Raw genomic sequence first — 26,187 nt, forward strand, 5'->3', positions numbered from 1 at the left:
AAATAGTTCTCCCTACACTTTGATCGGAAAATGTTTTAATGATTTGTGGGAGAAGGTGATATTTATGGTCACTGGTATACTCCGCTGGCATGACCTGATCCGGACACTGATCGCGTTTGTTGCGAGGGTAGCAAGCAACTTTGCAGCATGGATGAACCAGAAGAAGTGGATTCATTGACAATGTTACCATCGGCCTATCGGGATTTGGGCATGGGAATAGGGCGATGAGGCGATGTCAAGTTTCTCAAACGAAAAAGCGATTGTTCAAGATCCACAATGATAGGCGACCAATTAGCCAATAGAATAGAACATACGGTAGTCATATGTACTCCAGGCACCTCTCAATCATAGTCCATAATTGACCACTGAAGAATCGTAGACCTTAATCTCCTCCTGGCTTCTCATATTGCTGATCATATACCTCTTCGTCCAGTTCCTTGCCTTTAATTGTAATCTTCTGCATTGGCAAAAAGACAAACAGCATTCGACACCATTCCGTCGAGCTTCGATTCCGAAAGCAATGTGCAGTGCCTCTCTGTACGCTTACGTCGCCTCGCCGTAGATGCCGACTTTCCCCGGAGTCCAGTATCAAATCGACTTCGCCCTCCACCACCACTCCGTAGTCGATACTAACAGTGCGGTGCATAGGGCTGATCTTACCGGGTCGAAGATCAATCATCCTGAATGTAGTTCCTGACTCTGTTGTAAGTCCTGGTGCTTGGTGGAGAAATTCGTCGTAAATCGCTATGTCGGCTTCGTCATCGATGTTGGTTGGGACACTTGTGGTGGCGTATAAAAGTGCTATCTCGCCATCTTCGCCGGCTGGCTTCGATGGCATGTAATCGGGTATTTGCGCATGGGAGACAAACACTGCTTCGCCGTCGGAACTGTGGGTGGTGATATAGCGGTGGATGTAGGGGAGGTCGTTTTTCTTGTGGGGGGACATTATCTGTCAAGTGCGTTCGCATTTGGTTCTGGGGAGATGGTCAAAAGGTTGAAAAAGAAGTATTTGATCAACAGTGAATACTGAAATTCTATCCTTTAGAGTTATAATGAAGCACGGCGGAGATGGCGTCGTGCATCATCATGGCATCATTCGAGGAGCCAAAATTGCGGGCGGCTTACCCGGTGGCACAGACAAGATTGAACGCCTTTACAAACAGCCTCAAATGGATACTTGATATTTCTGACACACATTGGAACTATTTGAGCTTCAGGGCTGCATTGTAGGCTTTGCCTTGATCTGTGCAAGCTTGTTACCCAGGTGGCTCTCTAACATACGTTTATGCCCGTTCGAAATCTTCAAGCGCTCGTCCATCTGCCTTGCCGCTTTGGCAATACACTCATCAAGACTTGGGACCCCTTCGAACTCTCGATCATCTTTCTTTGTCTCCACCACACTACTCCAAAGGGCCTCCAATTCATCCCTCCAGCCAAGCTTGTCGGCAAATTTACGTACCCCATCATCACAAGAGCCAAGCACACAGACATCCTCTTTTCTGCTACCGATATCTCCGGATCTCTCTATATTGATCAAGACCCGCGGAGTCCCCTCTTTGACAAGTCGTGGTAACTGTGAGCATGGAGCAACCTTCAAACTCGTTCCCATAACAAGCATAAGGTCTGCCTCTGGCACAAGCTTCTGCTTTTCATCAAATTCAAGAGGCAGAGATTGCCCGAAGAACACAACATTCGGCTTGACTGCACCGCCACATTCGGGCTGCTGGCAATAAGGCACTTCACCCTCACGGATCGCCTTTTTCATCGAATCCTCTGGGTATTCGGCCTTGCATTTCCAACAATGCTGACTCTTCCAGTTGCCATGTGCCCATATGATCTTGTCTACAGGAACACCCATGTCCTGCTCAAGACCATCAATATTCTGGGTGAAAGCAAAATGCAGCACATTCTTTTTCGCTAAAAGTGCGATGAAAGCATGAGAAATAGTTGGTTTGAGATTTCCCGGATGGCGAGCTTGCGCAATTGCATAGAAAGGCTCCGGAGTGTGGGAAAAGTAGCTGATGTGGAAAATTGCCTCTGGATAGGGGAGATTCAAAGGCGCGAGTTTGTCGTAGAGACCAGTGTTGGGCGATCTGAAGTCAGGTATGCCCGCAGCAGTACTGATACCAGCACCAGTCAAGACCACCACTCGAGTGATCTGGCCGTTCTTAATGCGGCTTGCAATGGCTTGTAGATCGATCTCTTCATCCGTATGAGCAGTCGCTTGCGACCTGTTCTCGGTCGTGAAGGCCATCGCGTTTTTGCCCTTTGATCTGTCTTAAGATCTAATGGCAGGCTAAACAGACACGCTCGAGAGACTGAAACAGGCAGCATAAAATCAAAACATCATGTGACGGGGCTTTGTTGACAACACTGCATGAGCCGCATTGCTGACATTGGTGCCTGCAGGTCGCCCCCAAAGTGGGGCATTGGGTTCGTTGGACTCAGCAACATAACAGTGTACATCGGCTACGAAGCTCAACAAAAAGATAGATCGAGGAATCACTTGCACGAGTCATCTTGGTAAGCTCGGTCAATCAGATTGCAACATTAAATCAATATCTTGATAGGCTCCCTCAGTTCCTCATCCCGCAAACCCCCAATTATGGATGCGTTTACAGTAAACAGTTCGCTTCTACGGTCGGGCAGAAATATGCCTTGACTAGTTCCCACCCTGTGAATAGAAAATTTCTAATACCCCCTCCGGCGGCGATAGTGCGCTCGTACGCATTTTGGAGTCTATCAAACAACATACACTCGGTACCTGCCCCTTCATGGATTTGCCCGAATACATGTAGCCTTGGTCGAATTCTCCAGAGTGCCTCCAGTAGACGAGGGCAGCCCAATTTTAGCAAGTCAAGATGGGCAAGTGGTGGACCGTGAGTAACGAGCACATCAATTCCATCTGGCACCGAACTAGTCCACACGTCTTCACCTCGAGGATATTGAAAGGCCCAGTTACCGTGGCGTATAGAATAAGGACTCCCGTAGACCCTTAGTTGGCGACCATTCGGACAGGAAATCGTCACCTCCTCGTTTTCTAGGTAGATAATATCGCCCCAGTCGAGTTGAGCTCGTTCAGAAGCTGCCCCACCTGATAGGTTATAAAATTTTGAATCAAGTAGTAGATCATGATTGCCGGCAACAACAATTTTGGTGGGATGGGGCTGGATGCGTAACCAGGCGAGTGCTTCTTGGAGTTCCTTGAAAGATCCAGATTGCGTGAGATCACCCGCATGAATTAGAATATCTCCATCTGGAATACTGATCTGAGCGTTATGAGTGTCGGAGATACAGACAATCGTAGTCGGACTTGTGAGCGGCGTAGCTGGAATGGGTTTATGCCAACCGTAAAGTGTGCGCGCGAGGAATATACATGGCTGGTCTCGGAACTTCTGCCATGGCCCTGGTCGTTGTCGATGAAGGAGTTCGCTGAGGTTGGACATCGTCGAAGATATATGAAGGCCAGAGAGAATCGGGGATTTAGAATGGTGATTTCACACGATATGAATGTCACCTAATCTTCTAGATCATCGTAAGGAAGCGTTAATCTTCTGACAGGATGGCATTATCTAAATGGGCTTAGCGTCGCTTAGTGATCTAAACAATCTAGAAAAAGTGACGTCATAACACAATAGCTTGAAGGTCATTCGCTTCCAGGGACAGTAGCGTTAGTCAGTTCCGTCAACAGATCCATCCAATCTGGGGTGTTCAATGCAACATGAGCACTTTCGTCAAGCATCTGACTCCACAAATCTTCCAAGGGAATCTGCCCAAGTTCGGAATTAACTGGGTCAATGGACTGGTCATGCTTCTGCTCAGGATCATCAAAGCGGACAGTTTTAGAGTCTTCAACATGCCCGGCGGTTTGTATATCACTCTGATCGTGCAAGGCAGAGGCATCGAAGCCAGGTGAGGATGGTTGTCGGGCTTGTGTCCCACTGGATGTGATTGGTCTCCTCTCTTGTTTCCAATGCTTGCGAAGAATGCCCATCATCGCGTTGATTCCTTCTCGAGCAACCGACGAGCATTGCTGAGCGCGGCTTAGCAGTCGGCAAGCATCAAGAACCTCCTCCTTCCTCTTAGATGCGAGAATATCGTCCCAGTTGAAACAAACATCAATCAATAAGATAACTGCTGCCATGAAAACATGATGCATGACTGCCCAGAAAAAAGAGCTGTTAACTGTGAAAAGAGGTTCTTCCTCGTCCATAATGCGCTTAACTTCCAAGACCTTCCGGGCAGACTGAAGAGACACAACATGCGAGTAGGAGTATCTTGGGTCTCTTGCACCACGAATAAAGTATTGACGATGTAGCCGACAAAGACGTGAATGGTAGCCCTGTTGGATAAAGGCTCGCTGCCACGCTATTTCCCGTCGCTGGAGATAAAGAGTCGCAAACTGACGGCGTGATGATTGGTCAAAGCGGAAGAATGCTGGAATTTCTGAGTATGCCTGTTGCAGCTTGCGATCCAAATCAAGTACAGTCTCGTAAGGAAGCTCTTTGCCTTGAAGGTGGTAAGGTGCCGCTGCATCGACAATCTCCCGGCATACTTCGGCCAATTTCAGGCGCTGTAGGGTATATGACATGCACGTTGGCATAATCAATGGCAGCCCAGTCTCGATTCCGATTATATCATCTTCTCTATTCAACGGTCGGCGCACATTCATGTGTTGAGGGTGGATTGTGTACGTCCATTCTTGGGGGCCACTCAGGAAACCGATTAACCTGGGACGAGATTGTGAGCAAAATGGCATCCGGTGATAGAATAAGGAGGGTTTATACCAGTCATAAGACGCTAGATCCCACCACAGCCGGCGTTTCAACTCAGTCTCAGCCTTGTCAATTCCCTTTTCTTGACGCTCAGCTACAACTCGAGGGGAATCGAGTAGATGGAGACCGAGACTTTTAGCCTGACTCACAAGCCCACCATGCAAAAACAACGAGCTCACACATGAGTTCAGGGTTAGGCTTGACAAGTGATGTCCGATGATCATGGCTGCCTGCAATCCCTCTATCGTTGGATAGGCAACGTAGTTGCTCTGAACCAAGGCCGCGCCAGCGAGAAACGCCATCTCGCGACTACAGTTCTCGGCAACTTCTGAAGACTCAGTGGATAGCAGCTGATAAAACAAAGCAGTTGCAAGAATGCTGAAAAGGAGAGCGATACTATTCAAGTCCTCCGACCAGCCGCGGGCAAGTGCACGGTACAAATAGCGGATATTTTGCTCCGTTCTGGCGGGAACAACAATATGATACTGGTAGTCGAGGTGACTAAGGTAATAGTTGAAAAGGCTTAACGCATCATCCTCTGGCGGCAGAAATGACGCCAGATGAACGGTGGCTGGATGTTCAGAAGACACATAGCCACCATCACGAATCATAGTCAGAAAGCTGCTGATGGCAGTCCCCTTGTGTGGTCGGGAGCGGGTTGCTTGCATGGGCTGAGGTCTGGACAGCTCTTCTCGGAGAGCTGATGGAACAGCACTCGGGATCCGGTGACCCATGAGGATATTCTCAAGCCGGTCTGCCGTCATGAGTGGATCCTCTGTGCTGCGAGTCTGAACACTCTCGCGAGAGGCCTCTGTCGCCTGTATCGGTTGAGAGGACGTCACGCTATTGCACGGTACATCACCCACCTGATCGACGGGTGTTGCAACGGGGCTAGGAGCCACTGGGCCATTACCGCCGTATGTGCAATCAATTCGTCGAGATTTACAACTGCCACAGGGAACCTGTCGGTCGCATTTCGTCTTTTTCTTTCGACACGACTCGCAAGACACTGGGTCTTGTCTAGGCTGCTTTTGTGGCGTGGTACTCTCGTGTGCTGATTTGCGCTTCATTGCAGTCTCCTGGTCCTGGGAATGAGTGCAGGAGGAGGTTTTCTTGAAGAAGGAGGAGTAAAAAAAACTAGATGACTAGCAGGAAAGTTGGAGAAAGGGGCTTTATTGAGGTGGTCATGGACAGGATAGCTGGAAGTCGTGGTGAATGGTCATTGAGAAATGGATCATTGGGCCTGTAAATCAATGGATCTTGTTACTGCAAGGCGCGACCACGCATGATGTAAAACAGGTCGCGTTTGTTGTGGAAGGATGAGGAGGAGAACAAGCAGAAGGGGACCGGACTGTCCGCGGACAGCCCGGTCTTGGCGTCGCCGATCGAGACGGAGCCTCCGAGGAAGCTTGCAAGTTGCTAGAAATATTTCTTCACGGGAAATTTTGTACATAAAAGCTTGCGATTCGCCATAAAACTCAGATTCATTCCAATTTTTAATCTTCATCTCCTTGAAGATTTTCCAGGCTCTACTTGACTCTGATTACACCGTTTCCTCTCGCTTCTACAGCACCCGCGCACAGGATTGACATTAAACATGGGGTCTGACGAGAAGTTACAAAGTGAATACACGTATGTGATTTCAAGATCTTTATGGCCGGATATATGAAAGACTAAACAGCTTCGAAATGCAGCCCCAGAGCTTGGCTCGTCATCTCTGGAGCGGCTACCTGCCTCTTCTGCACTGTGGGCTTTATGAACTCCTTCGGAATCTTCCAAGAGTACTACGCAACAAATCAGCTAGCCCAAAGCTCCCAGTCGACAATTGCATGGCTTGGCGCAATATCCATTTTCTTTCTATTTTCGATATCTGTCGTTTCTGGTACAATGCTTGATGTGTTTGGCCCCAAGGTGAGTCGGTAGATGCAAAGAATTCGCGAAGAAAAGAAGAACTAGTCTAACAAACTACTTCCTTGAAGCTGCTGGCATACATCGGATCTCTTGGAACAATTTTCGCAGTTATGATGACGTCCCTATGTGAGGAGTTCTATCAGTTTTTCTTAGCACAAGGCGTCCTCCTCGGGATATCTATGTCACTAGTTACATGGCCGATGCTGGCTCTCGTAGGGCAGCACATCAAACGCAAGCGCGCTTTGGCCATGGGAATTGTGCTTGCAGGTTCATCCCTGGGTGGGGTTATTTGGCCCATTGCCGTCGACAAGCTGTTGAAAATCCCTGATATTGGGTTCCCATGGACAATGCGCATTGTCGGCTTCATCATGATTCCATGTCTTTCTTTCTCTTGCGTCGCTGCCAAACCACCGATAATCCCCAATGCAGCCGTCGAAGACATGGACCACAGCCGGGGATCCAGTACCGACAATGCCATTTCTCAAACAAAAGACACTGACAGAAAGACCGAAGCGATCGCATTGCTTCGCAAGCCAGAAATGCAACTTCTCTGTGGCGCCATGTTTATTACATACTTCGGCATGTTTTCGCCCTTTTTCTACACAACTTCATTTTCTGTTGATAAGGGCTTTCCCTCGAGCTTTGGCTTTTACACAGTGTCAATTGTCAACGGCGCGTCTTTCTTCGGTCGCATCCTGCCAGGTATTGTTGCTGACAAGTATGGAAAATTCAACTGCTGTATTGTGTCGACCCTAGTGGCGGGTCTCGTGGCCTTGTGCTGGACAAGGGTGGAATCAGTAGCCGGATTGGGCATTTGGTCCGCAGCCTATGGATTTGCATCTGGGGTGGGTATATTCCCAGTATCATTGCTTTGAACGTGCTGACCGAAGCCTTAGGGTATCTTATCGCTTCAGCAAGCCTGTGCTGCCCAAGTGGCCACTCCCTCTACGCTGGGTCTGGCTATTGGCAGTGTTAGTGGGTCTACGGCATTGTCGTAAGTCATTACTCTAATTGAATATGAATGATTTACTAATATAGAGCTCATAGTGCCATGGCAAATGTTCCCATCAGCGGTGCGTTGGTTGAAAAATATGGGTACCTATCGTTATCTATATTTTCGGGGATCTCGCTATTGCTGGGTGGCGTCTTGCTTGGGGCTGCTCGTTTGGCGCAGAACCGAAAACTTGCTGCCATTGTTTAAAGTCTTCCCTTGATATTTTATCCCTCGTAAAGGTAGATCCGTGGTTGACTGAAAAAGGGACCGAAACTCGTGTCTCTTAAATAGTTGCATTCGGCATGTCGTGCTTAATACTCGGCTTAATGGTGATTTGCGCATAGAAGAAATAAATAGGTTGGGATAATCAAGCATTTGTACAAGGAGCAATGAGTTCTGATGTAGCGAAGCAACCCGTAATAGCCGGCATCAAAGCCTACGCAATGCAAATTGTGCGCTTCCTAGATAGTATAGCGGAACCCTGCCACACCAGCAATGATAAGCTCGCCGCGATCTGCCTTCTTGTTACAATGTCGGTACCAAAGAGCCAGGGACAATACAGTTAGAAGGAAGACAATATTTGCGCTAGTTATATGCATTAGCATGTCCTTTGTGCAGTTTTCAGTTGTTTTAAAATGTTACATAGGGGTACTTACCCAAGCGCAGTATATACACCCGGCCGGTATCGAGGTGCATCTTTCTCGAAAACCAGGCTGGCAATAATCCCTCCGATACCGTCGAATGCAATCAGAGTAGCGCTGGAGAATGCACGTGTCCACTGGCCTCGGATATTATTGGCTTGCCATGCCATGCAAGCGGGAACATTTGCGTTGGCTCCTGCAACAGTCAAGAATACTCCAACGTATCGAGCTGCATTACCCTTCAAAAATCCCATCATAGGCAGACCAATAAGCGAGAGGCAGACGTTGAAAAGTAATACTGGAACCCGTCTTTGAATTGTATCTCCAACCCAAGCCGTCGCGAACATGACCAGAACCGCGAATACCCATGGTGGTGCAGAGAGACATTGAGATGCTCCAACCCCGAATCCCATGCCATCAGAAAGAATGAGAGGAAGGAAGTATGCCATGGCGTATGTGTTGATAGTCAAGCAGCTGCAAGGTAAGTTTAGTGCGAAGACCTTATTGTATTGAGACTGACTACTTACCCGAACAGGACTGCAAATCCCCAGATCTTAATATCAAGTGCCGGCTTTAGAAAACGTCGAAGTGTAAACGCCTCTGGCTCCGCATCCAGTCGATCACGATCAATGCGGCGGATGACGAAAGCACATTCTTCCTCAGTGAGGAAATTCCAGCTCCTAGATGCTTTGTCCGGGAAATCAACAATGAGAATATAACAGAGAATACCGAGACCAACGGTTATCTGATAAAGTCAATATCCAAAAAGGAGCATAGATGATAGAGACTTAACATACCACTCCTTCCATGATGAAGATCCAACGCCAACCCGAAATTCCCTGAACACCATCCATTTGGATCAATCCAAAGGCCAAGATACCTGCCAGGGCCGATGCTACACAGCCCACGCCGTAGAATACGGAGAATCGCTTCTGTACCTCATCTGAGAGGATTGGCATACATGGATTAGTAGAAAATTATAGATGTGAGTATCCGCCAGTTGAAACTCACAACGAAGGTACCAACAGGATAGCAAATACATGCATCCCGGGAAGTAACCCGCTGCAAAAACTCCCAGGAGTATACGGATGGCGAGAACCTGACTCCAAGTCTTGGCAAATCCCATACCCTATGACACAGTCAGGATAAAGTTATCTCAAGATTGACAGTGGAGAACTCACAAGCATCAATATTCCCCAAGAGAAAATGATTACTGATAGAAATTTAGGGGGTCCAATCTTCCTGATTAAAATTGTTGATGGTGGTTGGAATGTCACATAGGTGACAAAGAACATTAGAACCACCAAGGACTTGATACGATTCATTAGTGCCACGCGTGGTGCTTGGGATTTAAAGGGGGTGACGGGACATACATATCGATAGCCGACAAAATCAAGGTCCTTCAGCATTCTACGCACATCAGTTACTCTTGACTATGTATGTTAGGATTGTGATTATTCTTACCCTGCGATGGCTGCCATTCCGACATTACCTCGATCCATCAAATTAACAGAGTATCCTAAAGCAGCACCCAAAACAAGGCGCAAATCAATGCGCCGCATTATCTGTTTCTCGCGGTGAGACAGAATGTAGTCATCCTGGGCGGATTCCTTGGCGACATCCACCGATTCTGTGCCCGCGATCGCCATGATGAATATTTCAACAAACAGAGAATCTAAAAGGCAATCCTTGGAAGTGATTTGCAATTTTATCCCACCGGGTATACGTGTGCTATATAGCCGCCTGAAAGCCCCCTCGCTTTCACAACGCTCCAAGGCCCTAGTGCTCGAGAGCTCAGCGCATCCACGAAAAGGTCAAAAGAAGCGAAATGTGCGACACAGACCATTCAGAGCATTTCTTCTTTCGGATCCGAAAGGTCTATGTGAAGTGTCAAACCAATAGAAAAAATTCGTCGCTAGTAGTGCCAAATTCCTACTTCCCTAAGCAACGACTGGATGAACATCAAGATTCGCTATTCCGAAATGCTGCGTAGACAGGGATCTTTTGGCAGCGAGTGAGGATATCGAAGACTGCTGCACTCATTTCAACTTTGCAATTAAATTGTGCCAGGTCATCGACTAGGATCTCGGAGCTTAGTGTGACTCGAGCCGAAGCAATCAGGCATACGAGGGCCTCGGATCGGATCCGATCCGCTTACAGCTTCAATCCACCAGACGCCAGATCAAGAAGGCTTGATCATCCTCGGCTAACAGGATTGAAAATGTATAATTGGATCATCGGGAACAATTATAGCAATTTCCAGATTGAGTAAAATTACTGGGTATGAAGGGATTGAAGCGAAAGGAGTGCGCAAAGCGCTTGACCAAATTATTGATCTGCCGCTAAATCTTCCGTGTATATAAGGAGATATTATGTTAGTTTCATCATTCATCGATCCCTATTTACGACTAGTCACCAAGTCGGGCTCAAGTTGACCAAAAGGAGGGACTCGGCGCAGGTTCTTAAGAGTACATTTTTGTACTGGCGAGAATGACATTATGATCATTTCATTAAAATTTACGTTGATCTCAGATTTATTGATTCCTGAAGAGCAGGGTCTCGGAACCGGCTGTTTCTTCACCTCGCTTCGACAGGGTTACTCCGCGAGTTCCTACCCCGCACGCCAGCATCCGACTCCGGGGTACGCACAGGCTTCATTATTCTAACTTGAAAGGCAACGAAGCGGGAGTCCGACACCCTATCCCTACCAAAGGTTGCGACCCCTTCGTTTAACGGATCCGAAACGTGGGGTAATCGAGTTCTTCACGACCTCGACCTAGTTCGTCAAGTGCTTCCATGTGACCTAAACAAAACACCAAGATGAACCGTGTGTTTACATCGTTACGACATGGGCGAAGAATAAGCGAAATCGTCTGTATATAACACGCTCTGAATTTCCTCAAAAGATACCCGAAGCAGGACAACTTCATTTACAATCCACCTGCCAGAATAAATCTTCAACATGACTTACTGGGGAAGCCTCATTGGGCTGGCTAGCTTGGCAGGAACTACTTCCGCTGCAGCCCTGGGGGCCTATAATGTCGACCCCAGCTCTGTATCGGTATCCGGCCTTTCCAGCGGTGGATTCTTTTCAGCCCAGCTCGGCGTGGCATATTCGAATGTCTTCCAGACTGGCTTTGGTGTGTTCGCAGGCGGTCCATACGACTGCGCCCGCAACCAAGCGGTAAGAGCACCCATTCGTGGAGCACCTCTCATCAATGTGATCAGCTAATCCCTGAATTGACCTATAGTATACCAGCTGCATGTATAACCAGAACCCGTCTATAACTACACCAATTGCAAACATGAAGTCGTGGAGTGGCAATCAAATTGCGCCAACTAGCAACTTGAAGAATCGCAAAATATATCTCTGGACTGGAACTTCGGATACAACTGTGGGACAGAACGTGATGAATGCGCTGAATTCCCAACTAAGCAACTTTGACACTTCGGCTGATGTTTCATACGTGACTACAAGCGGTGCTGTCCACACCTTCCCAACTGACTTTGATGGCTCGGGTGACAACTCATGCAGCATGTCCAGTTCACCTTATATTAGTAACTGTAACTATGATGGCGCTGGAGCAGTACTGAAGTGGATGTACGGCTCTCTCAACGCGAGAAATACCGGGACCCTTTCAGGCTCTGTTGTTTCTTTCGCACAGACTGGTGCATACGGCGCTTCTGGAATGGACACCACCGGCTACCTCTATGTTCCTGCTAGCTGTCAAAGTGGTACCACTGTCTGCAAGCTTCACGTTGCCTTGCATGGATGCCTACAAAGCTATAGCAGTATCCAGATGAAGTTTGTTCAGAATACGGGCTACAATCAGTGGGCTGGTAAGTGGGAGATGTTCTTACATTATGCGAAAGTATGACTGATTTTCCCCCAGATACCAATAACATCATCATACTTTACCCCCAGGCGATTCCTGACAATTCCCTGCATACAATTTGGAGCGGCACTCAACTGAGCAACCCGAATGGCTGCTGGGATTGGGTGGGTTGGTATGGTTCGAATGCAGACCAGATTGGAGGTAAATGGAATTTCCAAGGAATAATTTTTGAAGTAGTTCTCACTATTTATAGGAGTCCAAATGGTGGCCATTGTCAATCAAGTTGCGCAGATCATGAGCGGTAACTCTGGTGGTGGTAGTACCCCCACCAGTAGTACCACATTGGCCACGACCACGAAGCCCACATCTACGACAACGTCTTCGGGCAGCACTGGGACAGGTGCGCCTCTCTATGGGCAGTGCGGTGGATATGGCTGGACTGGACCTACAACATGTGCCCAAGGAGTTTGCACTGCCTACAGTATGTTGTATGCTCAGTGCTTGTTACCTTTATAGAGGTCAAGGAGAGATTCGCGAGTGAAAGTTCTCGTCCTTCTGTCGCAGGAGCCTTACCACGTATCGAGCGAGGTGCAAGTTGTTAGGTCCAAAATACCAGTCTATTTATTCCCTGATAAGGCTTCATTAAGCACATACGACCATAGGGTGTGGAGAACAGGGCTTCCCGTCCGCTCAGCCGTACTTAAACCACACGCCGGCCAGTTAGTAGTATGGTGGGTGACCACATGCGAATCCTGGCTGTTGTATGTTATTGTATTTTTTTTTATCAAAACCTGAAGTACGTAGTCCCAGATAACTGAGCGAAGTAGCGGTTGAAGAACTTTCTCAGGCGTTGATGTGCAAAACTCCAATGTAGCCACCGCACCCCAAGGTGCCTTTCATACAGCTCTTTCCTGTGGTGAGGAAAGCAAAACGCAATCGGTTGATTGAGCTTTGTTGACTCCTCCTTGGTGCTCATTATCGAAGAATAATGATGGACTGAACACAACGAATGCCCCCACTGCTACCGCTATTGGCCCCATATCGAAAGCGACGAGATACCATTCAGTGCGCACCAAATGGCCATTCCATCCACCCGACAATTCGGCGATTCGATATGCATTGCGAATAAACACCATAACTGTTGAAACCCACATAGCGAGCATGGTCGGCCATCCAGTGACAGAAAGTTGCCGCATACCCTTCGAACGCATCCTGAATATTGCCCCCAACAACAACAGCACAAACAAGACGGCATTGCTGAACTGAAATATGATTCCATCCAGCATGATGTGCGATCCATAGTTTAGTTGGTCCATGTTCTGGGCACTTGACACCAAAACTCCTCCTACGGTTTGAATGGATAATGAGATGATATCCAGGAGGATAAAACCAATCCAGAAGAACTTGGAAGAGATATGGAACAGCCGAGGCCTAGTATTTTGGATACTGCATCTTATTAGCAAATTCTTCCCTTACCTTTTGATCGGGTTGCTTACATTTGGCAAAACAGGACATAGTCTGCGGCGGAAACACAGACCGGAGTGATGCCGAGGCTGCAAATTTGGATCATGAATGGCAGCCAATCATCTGGCTGAGATCGTTTCAACAATATATTCCATGTGCATTACTGTATGAATTCACTTACTGTGATATGAGCCCAGAGTCGCGCCCCCCAACCGAGAGCCTCCCCCACAGCAGCGAGGGCAATGGTGGCCATCCAGTAGTGCTTGTATCTTCCAAAAATAATTTGAAGACCGCATAGGATTGCTGTTGTACCAAAGTAGACAATTCCAAACAAGGCTGCTGGCTTGCTAGGGAGATACCCGTAAAAATCGGTTGACTGAGACATGATGCTAAGAAAGATGTCGACTTGGCTTTGGGCATTGTGAGTGAGAACGACCGGAAAATCTCATTATAAGGTAAATGGTGTGATGTCGACCTTTTTTTCATCCGAATAGGCATCCAGATTTCATATCGTTCTACCTATCCTTCTATTCGGTGGTTGGCCATGAGTAGTGGCAGAAGTTCCGCGAAATCACCGCATTATTTCCGCTAATACACCTTGATTGTACATGTTAGTCACGTGCCTTCGATTTTCCGGGCATGAGAATCTGCCGCAGAATCTCCGCGCAAGTCCCGCTTTCCTTGGTTCCTTGATTCCAACAAAATCGCCGCCAGAACTTGCGCTCTCGAATTTACGGTGACATTCTAGAAATGCAGCTCAAACGAGGACTGCCGCGAGAATCATGCGATTTCTGCCACCGACGAAAGGTCAAATGCGACCGGTCACTGCGCGCAAGGCAGGGTCTTGCCTCATGTTCTCAATGCAGCCTGCGCCAGGGACCTTGTATTTTGAATGACCCAACTGAGAGACGTACACGACGGCATGCCCGTCAAGCTACCCACGGAGGTAGCGCGGGCGTGGCGCTAGGCGACGGAGGATCACGGATGGTTCGGGTTGACCTAACACAAGGGGATAACCCAGCAACATCCCCGTTTGCTTCGGCATCTCAACTCGAACCTCTACTGCCACTGGAGGAAGATCCTTCGACATTAATACAGTATCCCGATGATATGTTCGGTGAAAATTTTCTTGGTCTGAGTCGTGACAATATCTTCTTTCTCGATCAAGTTTTCATGGGCGACGGTGCAGGATCATTTGAATGGCTCGGCCAAGCGCAAGATGCACACCACGATACGCAAGCTTGTACTAGCGCTGATGATCAGATTCGTAACGACGAACTACCACGGCAAATTCACACAGAGCCGCTTCAACAATTTCCTTGGCTGGACAGTGTTGTAGACTCGAACAACGCTTTCACTACTGCACTACATTGCTACTTCAAGTTTGCGGCGCCATGGCTGCCGATTCTGCTTGAGGACGCCTTCTGGCAAGACTACCATAACGGACGCTGTAGTCCTATTCTGGCGTCTGCTATAGCCTGTCGTGGGATGCCTTTCACGACTGTTCCCGACAAATGGGATCTTCAGCAGCGTTTTGCCCATGACTTTCGAGAGGCATTCCTAGGTGCCCAGAGCACGGCATCCAACGACGGAACAATCAGACTTGACAATGTTGAGGCGCTGGCTCTTATGGTAAATTTTGAATACGAAGATTCTAACAGTCCGCCGCTCCATTCAAATTTAGGAAGACTCTTTTTAAGGCACGAATCGCTCGTCATGATGATGTTGCAGTTCCGTATCCAAGAGCGTGTCTCCACGGGGACAGACTCATCAGTGGCGTTGGCCAGAGCTCGGGAGCGGCGCGTGCTCCTTTATTGGCACGTATATGGTCTTGATGCCTTCAATTGTCTGGATCGTAAACAGATATCTCTGATTCCCGACAAGGATGCAAGCGACAAGGACACTCTTCCCCAAACCGAGGCTAGGGACTTCCTCGATGCTGTCTTTGAACTCGCAGTGATTGCCCGAACTATTCTGCAACAGTTAGGCAACAACTCGGCAAGGCGTCGTGGGATTGAGTCAAACGATGTGCATGACATATATGCCCGAATCTATCAATGGAGGAACCACACTTGTCCCCGTCATTTGCGCAGATATGAAGAAAGTCCAGGGACAGTGACGACTCACGACAATAATGGTCACTCAACTGGGATACAGCAACACATCAATCTTCATCGAGCTGTGCTATGGGCATTAGAAATTAATTGCTTGATGCAAGTTGAGTGCTTTGTATCCGAGTTCGGCATCAAGGAGAGTGGAGATCTGCGGGCAGAGATGACTAGATCGCGTGTGGAATATGAATGCCTTCGTGCTCTGAATGACATGTTGGCTATATGTCGTTGGATCGATTTGAACACCATCTGCGATGAACAAGGCAAGCAGCACTCTCTGGTCGATCTCGCGCCGTTGGCGCTACGCAATGTGTGTGCTGGGCTATGTTATTGGGCATGTCAACGCGGTATTAAGGCGATTCAATTTTCCAGTACGAAGGCTCCCGACACAAAGGAGCCTCCAATAAACAGTCAAAACCGCCCTGCTCATGCTTATATTGAAAACGCGCAGCTACTACGAAACGAAGCTGCGAAGGCAACGTCGCACAGGGACACGGCGGATATCCTTGAGCGCCTCGACAAACAAATCGCCGCGCTCAAAGCAGAGTTCGATAATGATCCTGTGCCCGGAGACTAAACGATAAAAGCCAAATTCTGGATGGAGCGAACTAGATCCTCGGAAGTAGGCCATCCTGCGCAGAGCCACCTTGAAGGCCATCCTTGCGATGGAAGTGGATAATATTGCCCGCCTGCAGGGGAAGAAAACAAAGGCGAGATGACTGGGTTTCGATATTTAGGAGATTACATATACTGAATATTACCACCTCTGCACATAAAGAAAGATGATATGACTGTCTCTATCAATATGGAGGCTTATTTCCGAAACACGGAGCTGAGAATCGCACCTAAACTGCACCTAACTGACAACTTTTCCATAACAACTCGCGTGATGGAGTGCGGTTTAGGTGCACCTTAGGTAGTTAAGAATGTATCATCCTCGAAGCACAGACTGGCATTTTGACAGAAATGAACACCGTCAAGCAGAACATTGCGGATCTGAGAGCCTGCCGCAAGGTTCTTTACGCGCATTTCATCATTTCTTAATATCTCTATCAGCCCATGAGTGGAGCTTCGTTCCCCCGTCCCCGGAAGGTGTGCAGATGCCAAGAAACCAGGCATCCCAGGTGGATAGAAGTGAACCATTCAAATCGCACGAGGCTTCAGCTGAGATCTGTGCGCCAGTGCTGGATGATCTCCTTTCTTCTCGCACTGTCTGCGGTATACCCACCTCAATTAACACAAACCCTTTTCTAGGTGCCTCATCCTCGATAAGAGTCATATGCGGCCGTAGAATAAGATGGATGTGGATTGGACCATGGCAAATTTCATAAGAACGCGTGTTAAATTCTTGATTTTAGGATGTTCTAGGGACTATGCCGCCTCCAGTTCTTCCCATAGGTCCAGTCCAACCATGCAAAGCCCATGCAGCCAAGGCACAAGCCACCGAATAATGTGAATGTCCAGCCTGGTCCCATCGAATCCAAGCAAACCTGGAGAAAGGCAAGACCTGCACCAGCAAGGGAGCATCGGACAATATTGTTTGCTGCCTGCGGTGCAGCCGGGGATTCGGGATTCAAGTCGGTGAGAAGCTTGCCACAACACTGATTCGATTGGAATTCAATCAATTTAGCGATACCGCTCTAGAATCCTGGTCAAAGGGAGTGCCCGTTTACTTACATTGAAAGTGATCGCAATTGCGAATCCAATCATAAATTGTAGGATAAGAGGGAGCGCTATATGCTATATGCCCTGTACGTTAGTTCTACCACCATCTAGCACAACCAATTATTGTATTAAATAAAAGAGACCACTCACGGTACTAAAATGTAGGGTCCATCCATATCCAGCGGTGGATATTCCCGTGGCACCTATGGAGAACCATATACTTCGAAACCTGGCCTTTTCGATGAGAAATGTCGTCATATCATCGCCATGTGTCCTGTCAATTGTGAAGTCGTGAGCACGAGCTGTCAGGCGGTAATAACGATTCATTATCTTGCCTAGTTGTGAAATAACTTAGTCAAGTCCGAAGAATATTTTGCATGACACAAGGGCAAAACAGTACCCGAGCAGCATGCACCAACACATGATCCGACCCCGAAGGGAAGATACACTAATCCTGCCTTCAGCTCAGAGAGTCCATATATCTCAATGAAGAGGTTCGACAAAGAGCCTTGCAAGCAGCTGAAATTCATATAGTAAATACCATATATGGCAGTGATGAGCAGACTCAGCAACTTGCCTATGGTTTCCATCGCACTCCCGCGTCCTATGGAAATGGATGCAGCAACAGAATAGGCTGTTGATCATGCTGAAGGACAGCCAAGGCTGGTATTTAAGGTTCTTGGGTAGAGTTGGAGGGACCATTAGAAATTCCAAAGCGGTCATTCGCTTCACTTTGGAAGACTTCTCATTCTTAAACTCGAAATATGAAAGAGAGTCTTTTCTAGCTTGTCGATTCTACGTCACGGTATAACTCTAAAGTCCTGAATAGATTCCATTTCCGACTTCATATATAGCCAACGAATTTCCGTTCTAGCCCTTTCCCCTTGATCCAACGCTTTCATACTTTCTCGGTATTTGTGGGATGGTTCCAGAGTTGCTGGGATGTGGAACGATGTAAGCCGGATTACATGGCGTCCCCGAAGTTCGGGGAATGACAATCGGGAATCGCCATGCGCGAATTAGAGACACGGCCCTAGGGAAAACCAAAACCTCGTCGGGGACAGTGAAGAGTTATTTGACTGGGGCACCTTGGTTTGATTATCTAGATGCGTGGTACAATGGAACCCTTCACGTAGCAACACTCCACTACTGTTGGTATTGGTATATAGAGGACAGAGCCAATCGAGAATTGCCCATAGCGATCACATATAGCTCTCCTAAATACTGATAAAAATTCCAGCACTACCTGAATTGCTGGGTTTATGGATATTCTCATCGTGGGTGCTGGAATTGCCGGCCTCGGCGCTGGAGTTGCTCTCAGCAGAGCAGGTCACAAAGTGACGGTTAGCATATTCCTCCTGCCCTAGCAATCCGCGGCCATTCTACATCTTCTAACCTGTCGCTGGATAGAAGATTCTCGAGCAATCGTCATTAATGCACGAAGTTAGCGCAGCCATCACCATCAAGCCCAATGCCTCGCGCGTCCTCAAGTCATGGGATTTTGTTCCAGAACGGTCTGGTATGGTGGCTCTCCGTGGAATGAGTCTCATCGACGGCACAAGCATGAAGACTCTCGTCCCAACCTACTATAAGGACTGTGAATTAATGTGGGTGTTGCAGATGTATGCTGTTCACCGTGTGGATCTACATTCGCAGCTGAGACAGCTCGCTACCCAAGTCGAAGGACCAGGGCGTTCCTGTGAGGTGCGAGTGCGAGCCAAGGTGGTCGACCCTGATGCTCAGACCCAAAAGGTCACGACAGAAGATGGTGAGGTCCTCCAGACTGATCTCGTTGTTGCGGCAAACGGGGTGCACTCCACAGCTGTGAAGCATGTCCTTGATGACGACAAGATTGTTCAGGCTGGAGATACCGGCTGGGCATGTATGCGGCGGCTGGTACCGAGAGATGAAATTCTAGCAGATCCAGAGATGGCACACATGATTGTCGACTTTGCTGCGAGATACTTTACGGTAGCTGATGGAGCCGCTGGTTTGATTTGTATCCGTGTCGAAAGTGCGTTGTGTTCCGTTTCAACATGGATTGATTACGACCTTCTCTATTCTCCCTTTTGTTTGGCTATACATGCTGGCCATTTTCCTTAGCAACGAAGTCCAGATTTCGTATATCTCTTGAGGGAGTTTGACACATTGCATGTTGGAGAGGGTAGTGTACAAAACTGTTCTGGTTGTTCGAAATGACGATTTGCACCGAATACTTATGACGCATCTGAACTAGATTTCCAAGCGATGGTCAACCCAAGCATGCCCTTAGATTATTCCAAAAAGCACTTCGCTCCTGCTCTACAAACTGTCATTAAGTAAGTTGGAAAGTATCTTGAGTGGATAAGAATATCACCTTCCATGCTGCGCAATCGCTCACAGTGGATCGGAGGAAATCTCCATGTCCTGTGGTACTAAATGCGAACTCCAATTATTAGCGAAAGACACACGTTAGCTGTTACTGTCTAGATCTTGGCAGTGCATTTATTCGATCACTTGTAAGTAACATGAATTCATGAAATCTATTCTCTTTAAAATGTCGCACAATTGATAGAGTGGCGCTTGGGAACAGACTGGTGATCATTCCAATTTCTGAGCGATCGACTTGATCAGTCCCTTAACCTTCTCCAGGTCCCACTCTTTCAGTGCCAAGAGAGGATTATCATCCCGTACCCAGGGGTGCGCAAGGGCCTTGTTAGCGAGACAGTACTGAATTTGGACCTCAAAGGTTGCAGTACTGATATTGCCGGTCTTGAGATCAGTCATCGCTTGCGCCAAAAGAGGCCCCATGTCGCTATGCTTGACCTCCCATCCCTCGGTTCCTAGAACCTCCTTTGTGGCGGCCAGGATCTGGTTTTGCGACATGTACACGGAGTGAACATAGACCGGGCGGTTCAGAGTCTCTTCCGGATGCAAAAGAACATTTGCAGTCGCCGTACCCACATCCTCCAAAGTCGACCATGGAACAACGTTGTTTCCATCACCATAGATGGAAGCCTTCTTCCCTTCGAAATCCAGCCCAAGGAAACCGGTGGACAAACTCCAATCAAGGAAAGCTCCACATGCCGCTAGGGTGTACGTCAAGCGGTTCTGAGCCGCCTGTTTCTTCACGGCCTCGTAGGAAACCTTCTTACGCCCGAAGACAGGCATGTCATGGATACCCAGCAGTTCAGGATCGAGTCCAAAGTCGCTAGTAATGCTGATAACGTGATGAATTAGGATCTTAGTTGAAGTCAATTCGTTATCAAATTGAGGGGCAAACCAACAAGCGATACACTCCTGCCTGGACTGCGGCGTCAATCAGGAGAAGTGGCGTTTCAACCTCGGGGGAGAAGGTAGTGTCAATTACTGCATCTTGTCCAGCGAGGACAGCGGATAATGACTCCACCGAAGTAAAGTCAACAACTTCCACGCGCGCGGCGGTTGGAAAGGGCTTAGGAGTGCGCGTGAGCACTGTCACGTTGAATCCGAGATCAAGTAATGCAGTAAACACCCGAACTCCGACATTGCCACTAGCCTAAGAGCTTGTTAAACTTGTACGTAGGTGTAGGCTTTTGGCTACCCTTACCCCGGCAAGAGCGACGTTCTTGATTATGTGTGGCATTTTCATCTTGACAGTATTGATTGTAGTATATCACCCGGTGAGAGGATCATTAATTTGGAACAGTGGCCCATAAACTCACAAATTGATTATTATTCCGATATTTAGATACTTTGATGTGCACACCCTAAATACAGGTGATCTGCGTGTGAGCGGCTTTAGTGGGAACCCGATACAGACTTGGCCGGAGATCGAGATGCAGAAAAATAAAGTTTAGGCCTTAAAAATAGTATTTCTTTTTCGAACTTGCATTTATTCCCGATTCTTCAACAAGTACGTACATCTGATGATCTCCGTGGCCTTTCACCTTCCACATTCACATACATCCGGTCTCCGAGTCTAAAGCCGGACACGTGGCACTCCCTATCTCCGTATATCTCCACGCTTTGGAATTAGTACCTTGGACCTGATCACTAGAGTTGAGGATTTTCTTTTGCCTCAAACTCTTGCATGTCGATACATTAATCTCAAAGTCAAACTAAACTTGTAAATTGCTCAACCCTTGAGATTTCTTGAATATCTCCACAGTTCAGATTGACTGAGCAGTATAATGTCCGAATCAACTATTGTCCTCATCACCGGTAAGATTTCAGTTGCATCCTATAAAGTCAGTATTTCTCACTTATTTCAGGTGCCAATTCAGGTGTCGGCTATGCGACAGCCGAAACCATCGCATCCCAGCCAGGCTACCACGTAATCTTGGCCTGCCGAGACATTTCGAAAGGAAATCAGGCGCGCTCTCGGCTCGAAACTACAAACCTAAAAGGAACACTGTCTGTTCTTCAACTCGATGTCGAAGATGACAATTCAATCTCCAAGGCCGTGAACTCTGTTTCCGAGAAATTTGGACGAGTCGACGTGTTCATCAGTAACGCAGGCACAACTTCACCCGGTTCCACGGGACGCGATAGACTGCAAAAGATATTCTCAACGAACGTCTTTGGTGCCATGCTTGTTTCAGAAGCTTTTATACCCCTCCTGCTTCAATCTAGTCGCCCGTGTCTTATTCAAATTTCAAGCGCATTAGGCTCGGTCGGACTGGCATCTGATCCAACCAGTGAGCACAGTATTCCACCGTGGGATGAATATCGCATGAGCAAAGCTGCATTGAATATGATGACTATCCAAATGCATAAGCGACTGAAGGACCAGAATGTTCGCGTTTTCGCCTTTTGCCCTGGCCTCGTGCGATCAAAACTGAGGGGTGATTCGGAAGAAGCAGTCAGTGCTCAAGGGCATGCTGGTGATCCAATGGAATCGGGAAAGGCAATTTTGGACATTGTGGCAGGTCGGAGAGATGAATATGCTGGCAAATTTGTCTGGAAGGATGGATATTATCCTTGGTAGTTGTCATGCGCATGGAACATAGAAATAGAAATCGCGCAAACTCGCAATCTAGGGGAACCATTTTTCGTTCCGTTGCAAGGAATAAGAGTAACTAAGCTTCCGACATTTCGTAGTTTCAATCAATCAATCAATCAATCAATCAATCAATCAATCAATCAATCTGATCCAGTGTAATATCTCAGGTATTGACTCTACCTTAGTAGCGGATTCTCCCTACCCCGCCCCCGTGTCTTGGATATATATTTCATCCTCGTGTCAAGATATTTTCCCAGCCTTGGAACCCCTAGGCATTCCAGGTCCTGGGCTTCGAAATCCTCCTGGGATCATATTGACAAGTCCCCACACTCCTACTGGAAGGATGAAGCCAAATGAAAAAGGGTCCTTCGACAAGCGATTTCCTATTCCATTTCAATGTCACGTGATTATATGTCAGCTCCTGATTGTTAAAATAGCCATTGATGAACGTCGAAATAGGCAATTTATTTTAGTATAGAGCATCAAATATTTGCTCCTGATTATGCTAGAATAATGCCAACATGAAAGGAGCACTATTGAGAGGTCGTCTGTCTTGATGGGCAACTAATGTCTCGCTCATTGTCACGGGCCAGTGCCCGATATAGGTCACGTGTATCACGAGACCTTGGCATGTTGACGTGGGGAACGCACGGGATAAACTTCTTCTCCTTAAGCTTTTTGTAAACAGCATGTTGGCCTAGTCAGATTGAATCAAGTCTTACTTCAGCCCCTTCACATACAAAAAGCTTCTTTCTACACCTAGAAGTATCATTGGTCATTGGAAAGTCCTAGGAAAACGACCTAGGCACTCATTGGAAATACCCCTGAATCCCCAGCGATTCAGCGACGAACACCTATTAGAACGGAATCCTCGCGCATAAACTCTTAGCGCTCGAGACGTATTGGAAAGTCCTAGAAGACCTCAATTCCTAGGCATATTAGATCATTGGCACATTGGAAGCGGAAGGTAGACGAAAAGCGACCGAAGCATTACCGGCACGCTACACAACCCCTGGCAGCTATGCAGCACCAGGAATCGACGAGCCCTCCTGGGTGGGCGCAAACGCTACTGCAACAGATAGCACAGACCCAGGCTATGCAGAACGAAGAACGGGAGCGGCACTACCAACAGGAAGCTGCTCAAGAAGAACGGATGCGTCGCCTGGAAGCAATGCTAGAGCGCCAAGTCTCACTGGCCACAACGACAACCGCGACGAACGAAGGACAGGCGACACCAGCGCGATCGGCTACCGAATCGGTGCCGATCTCCCCACGAACAGAGATCATTCACCGACCGAAGCCCCGTCTCCCAGACCCAAAGTTATTCGGGGGAAGCACGAGCGATTGGCCAACCTGGCGAATTTCGATTGAGAACAAGCTTAGCGTAGACGGCGAAGCTATTGGTTCTCCCCAGGACCAATTCATATATGTCTTCTCTAGACTAGAGAAGCTTGCATGGAAGAACACCGGAACCTTTGTGAAACTCCGCCGAGACACTGGCGAACCACAGGCCTTGCTCGACTACCTCGAGAATATCTACGGAGACCCGAATGTCAAAGCACGCGCAGCCAGGCGACTCCACCAGATTCGGCAACCGGAAGACATGAGCTTTTCTAGGTTCCTGCCACGGCTAGAAAAGGAATTCGCTGATGCAGACGCTCTTGATTGGCCTAATGAGGCTAAGCGACAGATTCTTCTTAGCGCACTCAATAAGACAATGACGAATTCGTTAATGAATCGGGGTATCCCCGCTACCTTTTCGGACCTGATTTCTCGGCTTCACGAGATTAGCTCCGATATGGATGCCCTTGACATCACAAGAACGGAACGAGCACGCAAGTCGCATACGCCTGGACAGAATGACGACGAAATGGATTGGACGCCTACTGTGTCGGTAAACCGAACCGAAACCTACACGAAACACCACCGATCCAGGACTGGAGTGCCGAAGCAGGCTCAATGGGTTAGCCAGGACGTACTAGAGCAGCGGCGGGCCGATAGGAAGTGCCTACGATGTGGAAAGGTCGGCCACTTTATCGGGACGTGCACACTACTACCAGCACAACGGCCTAGTAGTGCACGGATTGCGTCCGCTTCGAGCAAGAAGGGAAAGGAGCGTACGGTCAAAGTGAAGAAATCGAAGCCTGTGAGCGACCAAGATTCAGTCACAACAGCCTCTGACGACGAAGATGTGACTACTGAGGATGGATCGGGAAAAGAATAGCTCCTGTTCTGAGCCGCGAGCAGGAGCAAAAGGGGGTCGAAAAGCTACTGGAACGTGAGACATTACCGTTCATAGTCGATGCTAGAGTGAATGGAATCCAATTTACACAAGCTCTCGTCGATAGCGGTTGCCGCTGTTATGCAACAGTAAATGAGTCCTTAGTCCAGTTATTCGACCTCCCGCGCATCAAGATACAGCCACGAATCCTCGACGGAGTTATACCGAATCAGTACCGAATCACCCACGCCACCCACTTCGACCTTGATATCCACGGCCATCAACAAGGCCGTGTGTTCGCCTATATTATCGGACCACAAAGTGATAGTATGATACTAGGAGACCCATGGTTACACGACGTGAACGGGCGATATTCAGCAAGAAGAGGATACCTAGATATTTTCACAAGGTCTGGGGAGCGGACGAGGTGCTGGAATCGCACAGATCGCACTATTGGGCCTATTGGGGTGAGGGCACTACGTGTTGCCCAAGCCGAGGCACTATCTATCCGGCAACTCATACAGAGCGTATCGGATATGAATCGCCTGCGAATCGGTAGGGTTTCGCTAGACGACATCGAGAGAGCACTTCGTCCTAAGAAGCATATCGACCCAAAGGACAAGCTACCAAAACACTACTGGCGGTGGATAGCGGTTTTTAGCCAACAACTTGCTGATCAGCTACCACCACACCGGCCTGGGGTCGATCACAAGATCCCTTTGAAACGCGACCGAAACGGCGTCGAAGAGCCACCACCTTATGGTCCTCTTTATGGCATGAACAAGGAAGAACTCCTTTACCTACGGAAAACGTTAACAGACCTACTCGGGAAGAACTTTATACGTGTGAGCCAATCGCCCGCGGCGGCACCGATCTTGCTAGTCAGAAAGCCAGGTGGAGGCGTACGCTTCTGTGTTGATTACCGAGGGTTGAATGAGCGAACAGTGAAAGATCGCTACCCTCTACCACTAATTCGAGAGACATTGCGGAATATAGGCCAAGCCCGCTGGTTCACGAAGCTTGACATTATCGCGGCCTTCCATAAGATTCGTATTCACCCTGGAGAAGAATGGAAGACGGCATTTCGGACGCGATACGGGCTCTACGAGTGGAACGTGACGCCCTTTGGGTTAACCGGCGCACCAGCAACGTTCCAGAGGTATATCAATCAGACGCTACGAGAGTACCTTGACGACTTTGTGTCAGCATACGTCGACGACATAATAATTTACACCAACGGAACGCTAGCGGATCACCGCCGAAAAGTCGGCGATGTGCTACAGAAGCTAATGGATGCTGGGCTACAATGTGACATTGCGAAGTCGGAGTTCGAACAGGACTCAGTGAAATACCTTGGCTTCGTCGTCGAAGCTGGAAAGGGGATTCACGTTGACCCAAAGAAGGTGGAAGCTATCAGAGCATGGGAGAGACCGAAGTCTATACGGGATGTGCGAAGCTTTATTGGGTTTGCGAACTTCTACCGGCCATTTATACCAGGATTCGCCGACCTTTCGGCACCGTTAACACGGCTAATGAAGAAAGACGCTATATTCAAATGGAACGACGATTGCCAACAGGCCTTCGCGGAACTAAAAGAGCTATTCAT

At 48.1% G+C, this 26,187-nt stretch overlaps 11 protein-coding genes across 11 annotated transcripts; 5 read left to right on the plus strand and 6 right to left on the minus strand.

Moving 5' to 3' along the window:
- Positions 1-382: 382 nt before the first annotated feature.
- On the minus strand, positions 383-946 carry N7496_005398 (cupin domain-containing protein; the record flags this gene model as incomplete). The annotated part of the gene is made up of 1 exon (XM_056698327.1): positions 383-946. One exon carries the CDS (start codon positions 944-946, stop codon positions 383-385), a length of 564 nt encoding a protein of 187 aa, XP_056556852.1.
- Positions 947-1,213: 267 nt separating this feature from the next.
- On the minus strand, positions 1,214-2,254 carry N7496_005399 (SIR2 family NAD-dependent protein deacylase; the record flags this gene model as incomplete). Its single annotated transcript, XM_056698328.1, has 1 exon — positions 1,214-2,254. The coding sequence occupies one exon, from the start codon at positions 2,252-2,254 to the stop codon at positions 1,214-1,216; it is 1,041 nt and encodes a 346-aa protein (XP_056556853.1).
- A 1,392-nt stretch (positions 2,255-3,646) lies between these two features.
- On the minus strand, positions 3,647-5,845 carry N7496_005400 (Zn(II)2Cys6 transcription factor; the record flags this gene model as incomplete). The annotated part of the gene is made up of 1 exon (XM_056698329.1): positions 3,647-5,845. One exon carries the CDS (start codon positions 5,843-5,845, stop codon positions 3,647-3,649), a length of 2,199 nt encoding a protein of 732 aa, XP_056556854.1.
- A 527-nt stretch (positions 5,846-6,372) lies between these two features.
- On the plus strand, positions 6,373-7,887 carry N7496_005401 (putative MFS monocarboxylate transporter; the record flags this gene model as incomplete). Its single annotated transcript, XM_056698330.1, has 5 exons — positions 6,373-6,407; positions 6,470-6,686; positions 6,755-7,531; positions 7,583-7,680; positions 7,734-7,887. 5 exons carry the CDS (start codon positions 6,373-6,375, stop codon positions 7,885-7,887), a joined length of 1,281 nt encoding a protein of 426 aa, XP_056556855.1.
- Positions 7,888-8,141: 254 nt separating this feature from the next.
- On the minus strand, positions 8,142-9,970 carry N7496_005402 (uncharacterized protein; the record flags this gene model as incomplete). The annotated part of the gene is made up of 7 exons (XM_056698331.1): positions 8,142-8,265; positions 8,337-8,795; positions 8,849-9,066; positions 9,119-9,264; positions 9,333-9,450; positions 9,503-9,749; positions 9,786-9,970. The coding sequence occupies 7 exons, from the start codon at positions 9,968-9,970 to the stop codon at positions 8,142-8,144; spliced, it is 1,497 nt and encodes a 498-aa protein (XP_056556856.1).
- Positions 9,971-11,283: 1,313 nt separating this feature from the next.
- N7496_005403 (putative polyhydroxybutyrate depolymerase) lies at positions 11,284-12,673 on the plus strand (the record flags this gene model as incomplete). Its single annotated transcript, XM_056698332.1, has 4 exons — positions 11,284-11,505; positions 11,573-12,161; positions 12,215-12,358; positions 12,411-12,673. 4 exons carry the CDS (start codon positions 11,284-11,286, stop codon positions 12,671-12,673), a joined length of 1,218 nt encoding a protein of 405 aa, XP_056556857.1.
- Positions 12,674-13,053: 380 nt separating this feature from the next.
- N7496_005404 (RTA1 domain-containing protein) lies at positions 13,054-14,006 on the minus strand (the record flags this gene model as incomplete). The annotated part of the gene is made up of 3 exons (XM_056698333.1): positions 13,054-13,603; positions 13,654-13,748; positions 13,803-14,006. The coding sequence occupies 3 exons, from the start codon at positions 14,004-14,006 to the stop codon at positions 13,054-13,056; spliced, it is 849 nt and encodes a 282-aa protein (XP_056556858.1).
- Positions 14,007-14,371: 365 nt separating this feature from the next.
- N7496_005405 (uncharacterized protein) lies at positions 14,372-16,309 on the plus strand (the record flags this gene model as incomplete). The annotated part of the gene is made up of 1 exon (XM_056698334.1): positions 14,372-16,309. The coding sequence occupies one exon, from the start codon at positions 14,372-14,374 to the stop codon at positions 16,307-16,309; it is 1,938 nt and encodes a 645-aa protein (XP_056556859.1).
- A 2,522-nt stretch (positions 16,310-18,831) lies between these two features.
- N7496_005406 (uncharacterized protein) lies at positions 18,832-19,500 on the plus strand (the record flags this gene model as incomplete). The annotated part of the gene is made up of 1 exon (XM_056698335.1): positions 18,832-19,500. One exon carries the CDS (start codon positions 18,832-18,834, stop codon positions 19,498-19,500), a length of 669 nt encoding a protein of 222 aa, XP_056556860.1.
- Positions 19,501-19,977: 477 nt separating this feature from the next.
- Positions 19,978-21,007, minus strand: N7496_005407 (aromatic alcohol reductase; the record flags this gene model as incomplete). The annotated part of the gene is made up of 3 exons (XM_056698336.1): positions 19,978-20,596; positions 20,664-20,914; positions 20,966-21,007. 3 exons carry the CDS (start codon positions 21,005-21,007, stop codon positions 19,978-19,980), a joined length of 912 nt encoding a protein of 303 aa, XP_056556861.1.
- A 541-nt stretch (positions 21,008-21,548) lies between these two features.
- N7496_005408 (uncharacterized protein) lies at positions 21,549-22,345 on the plus strand (the record flags this gene model as incomplete). The annotated part of the gene is made up of 2 exons (XM_056698337.1): positions 21,549-21,579; positions 21,630-22,345. The coding sequence occupies 2 exons, from the start codon at positions 21,549-21,551 to the stop codon at positions 22,343-22,345; spliced, it is 747 nt and encodes a 248-aa protein (XP_056556862.1).
- Positions 22,346-26,187: the final 3,842 nt, after the last annotated feature.

Source organism: Penicillium cataractarum (assembly GCF_028827025.1).
Source record: "Penicillium cataractarum strain IBT 29864 chromosome Unknown utg000004l, whole genome shotgun sequence".
Taxonomy (NCBI): Eukaryota; Fungi; Ascomycota; class Eurotiomycetes; order Eurotiales; family Aspergillaceae; genus Penicillium; species Penicillium cataractarum.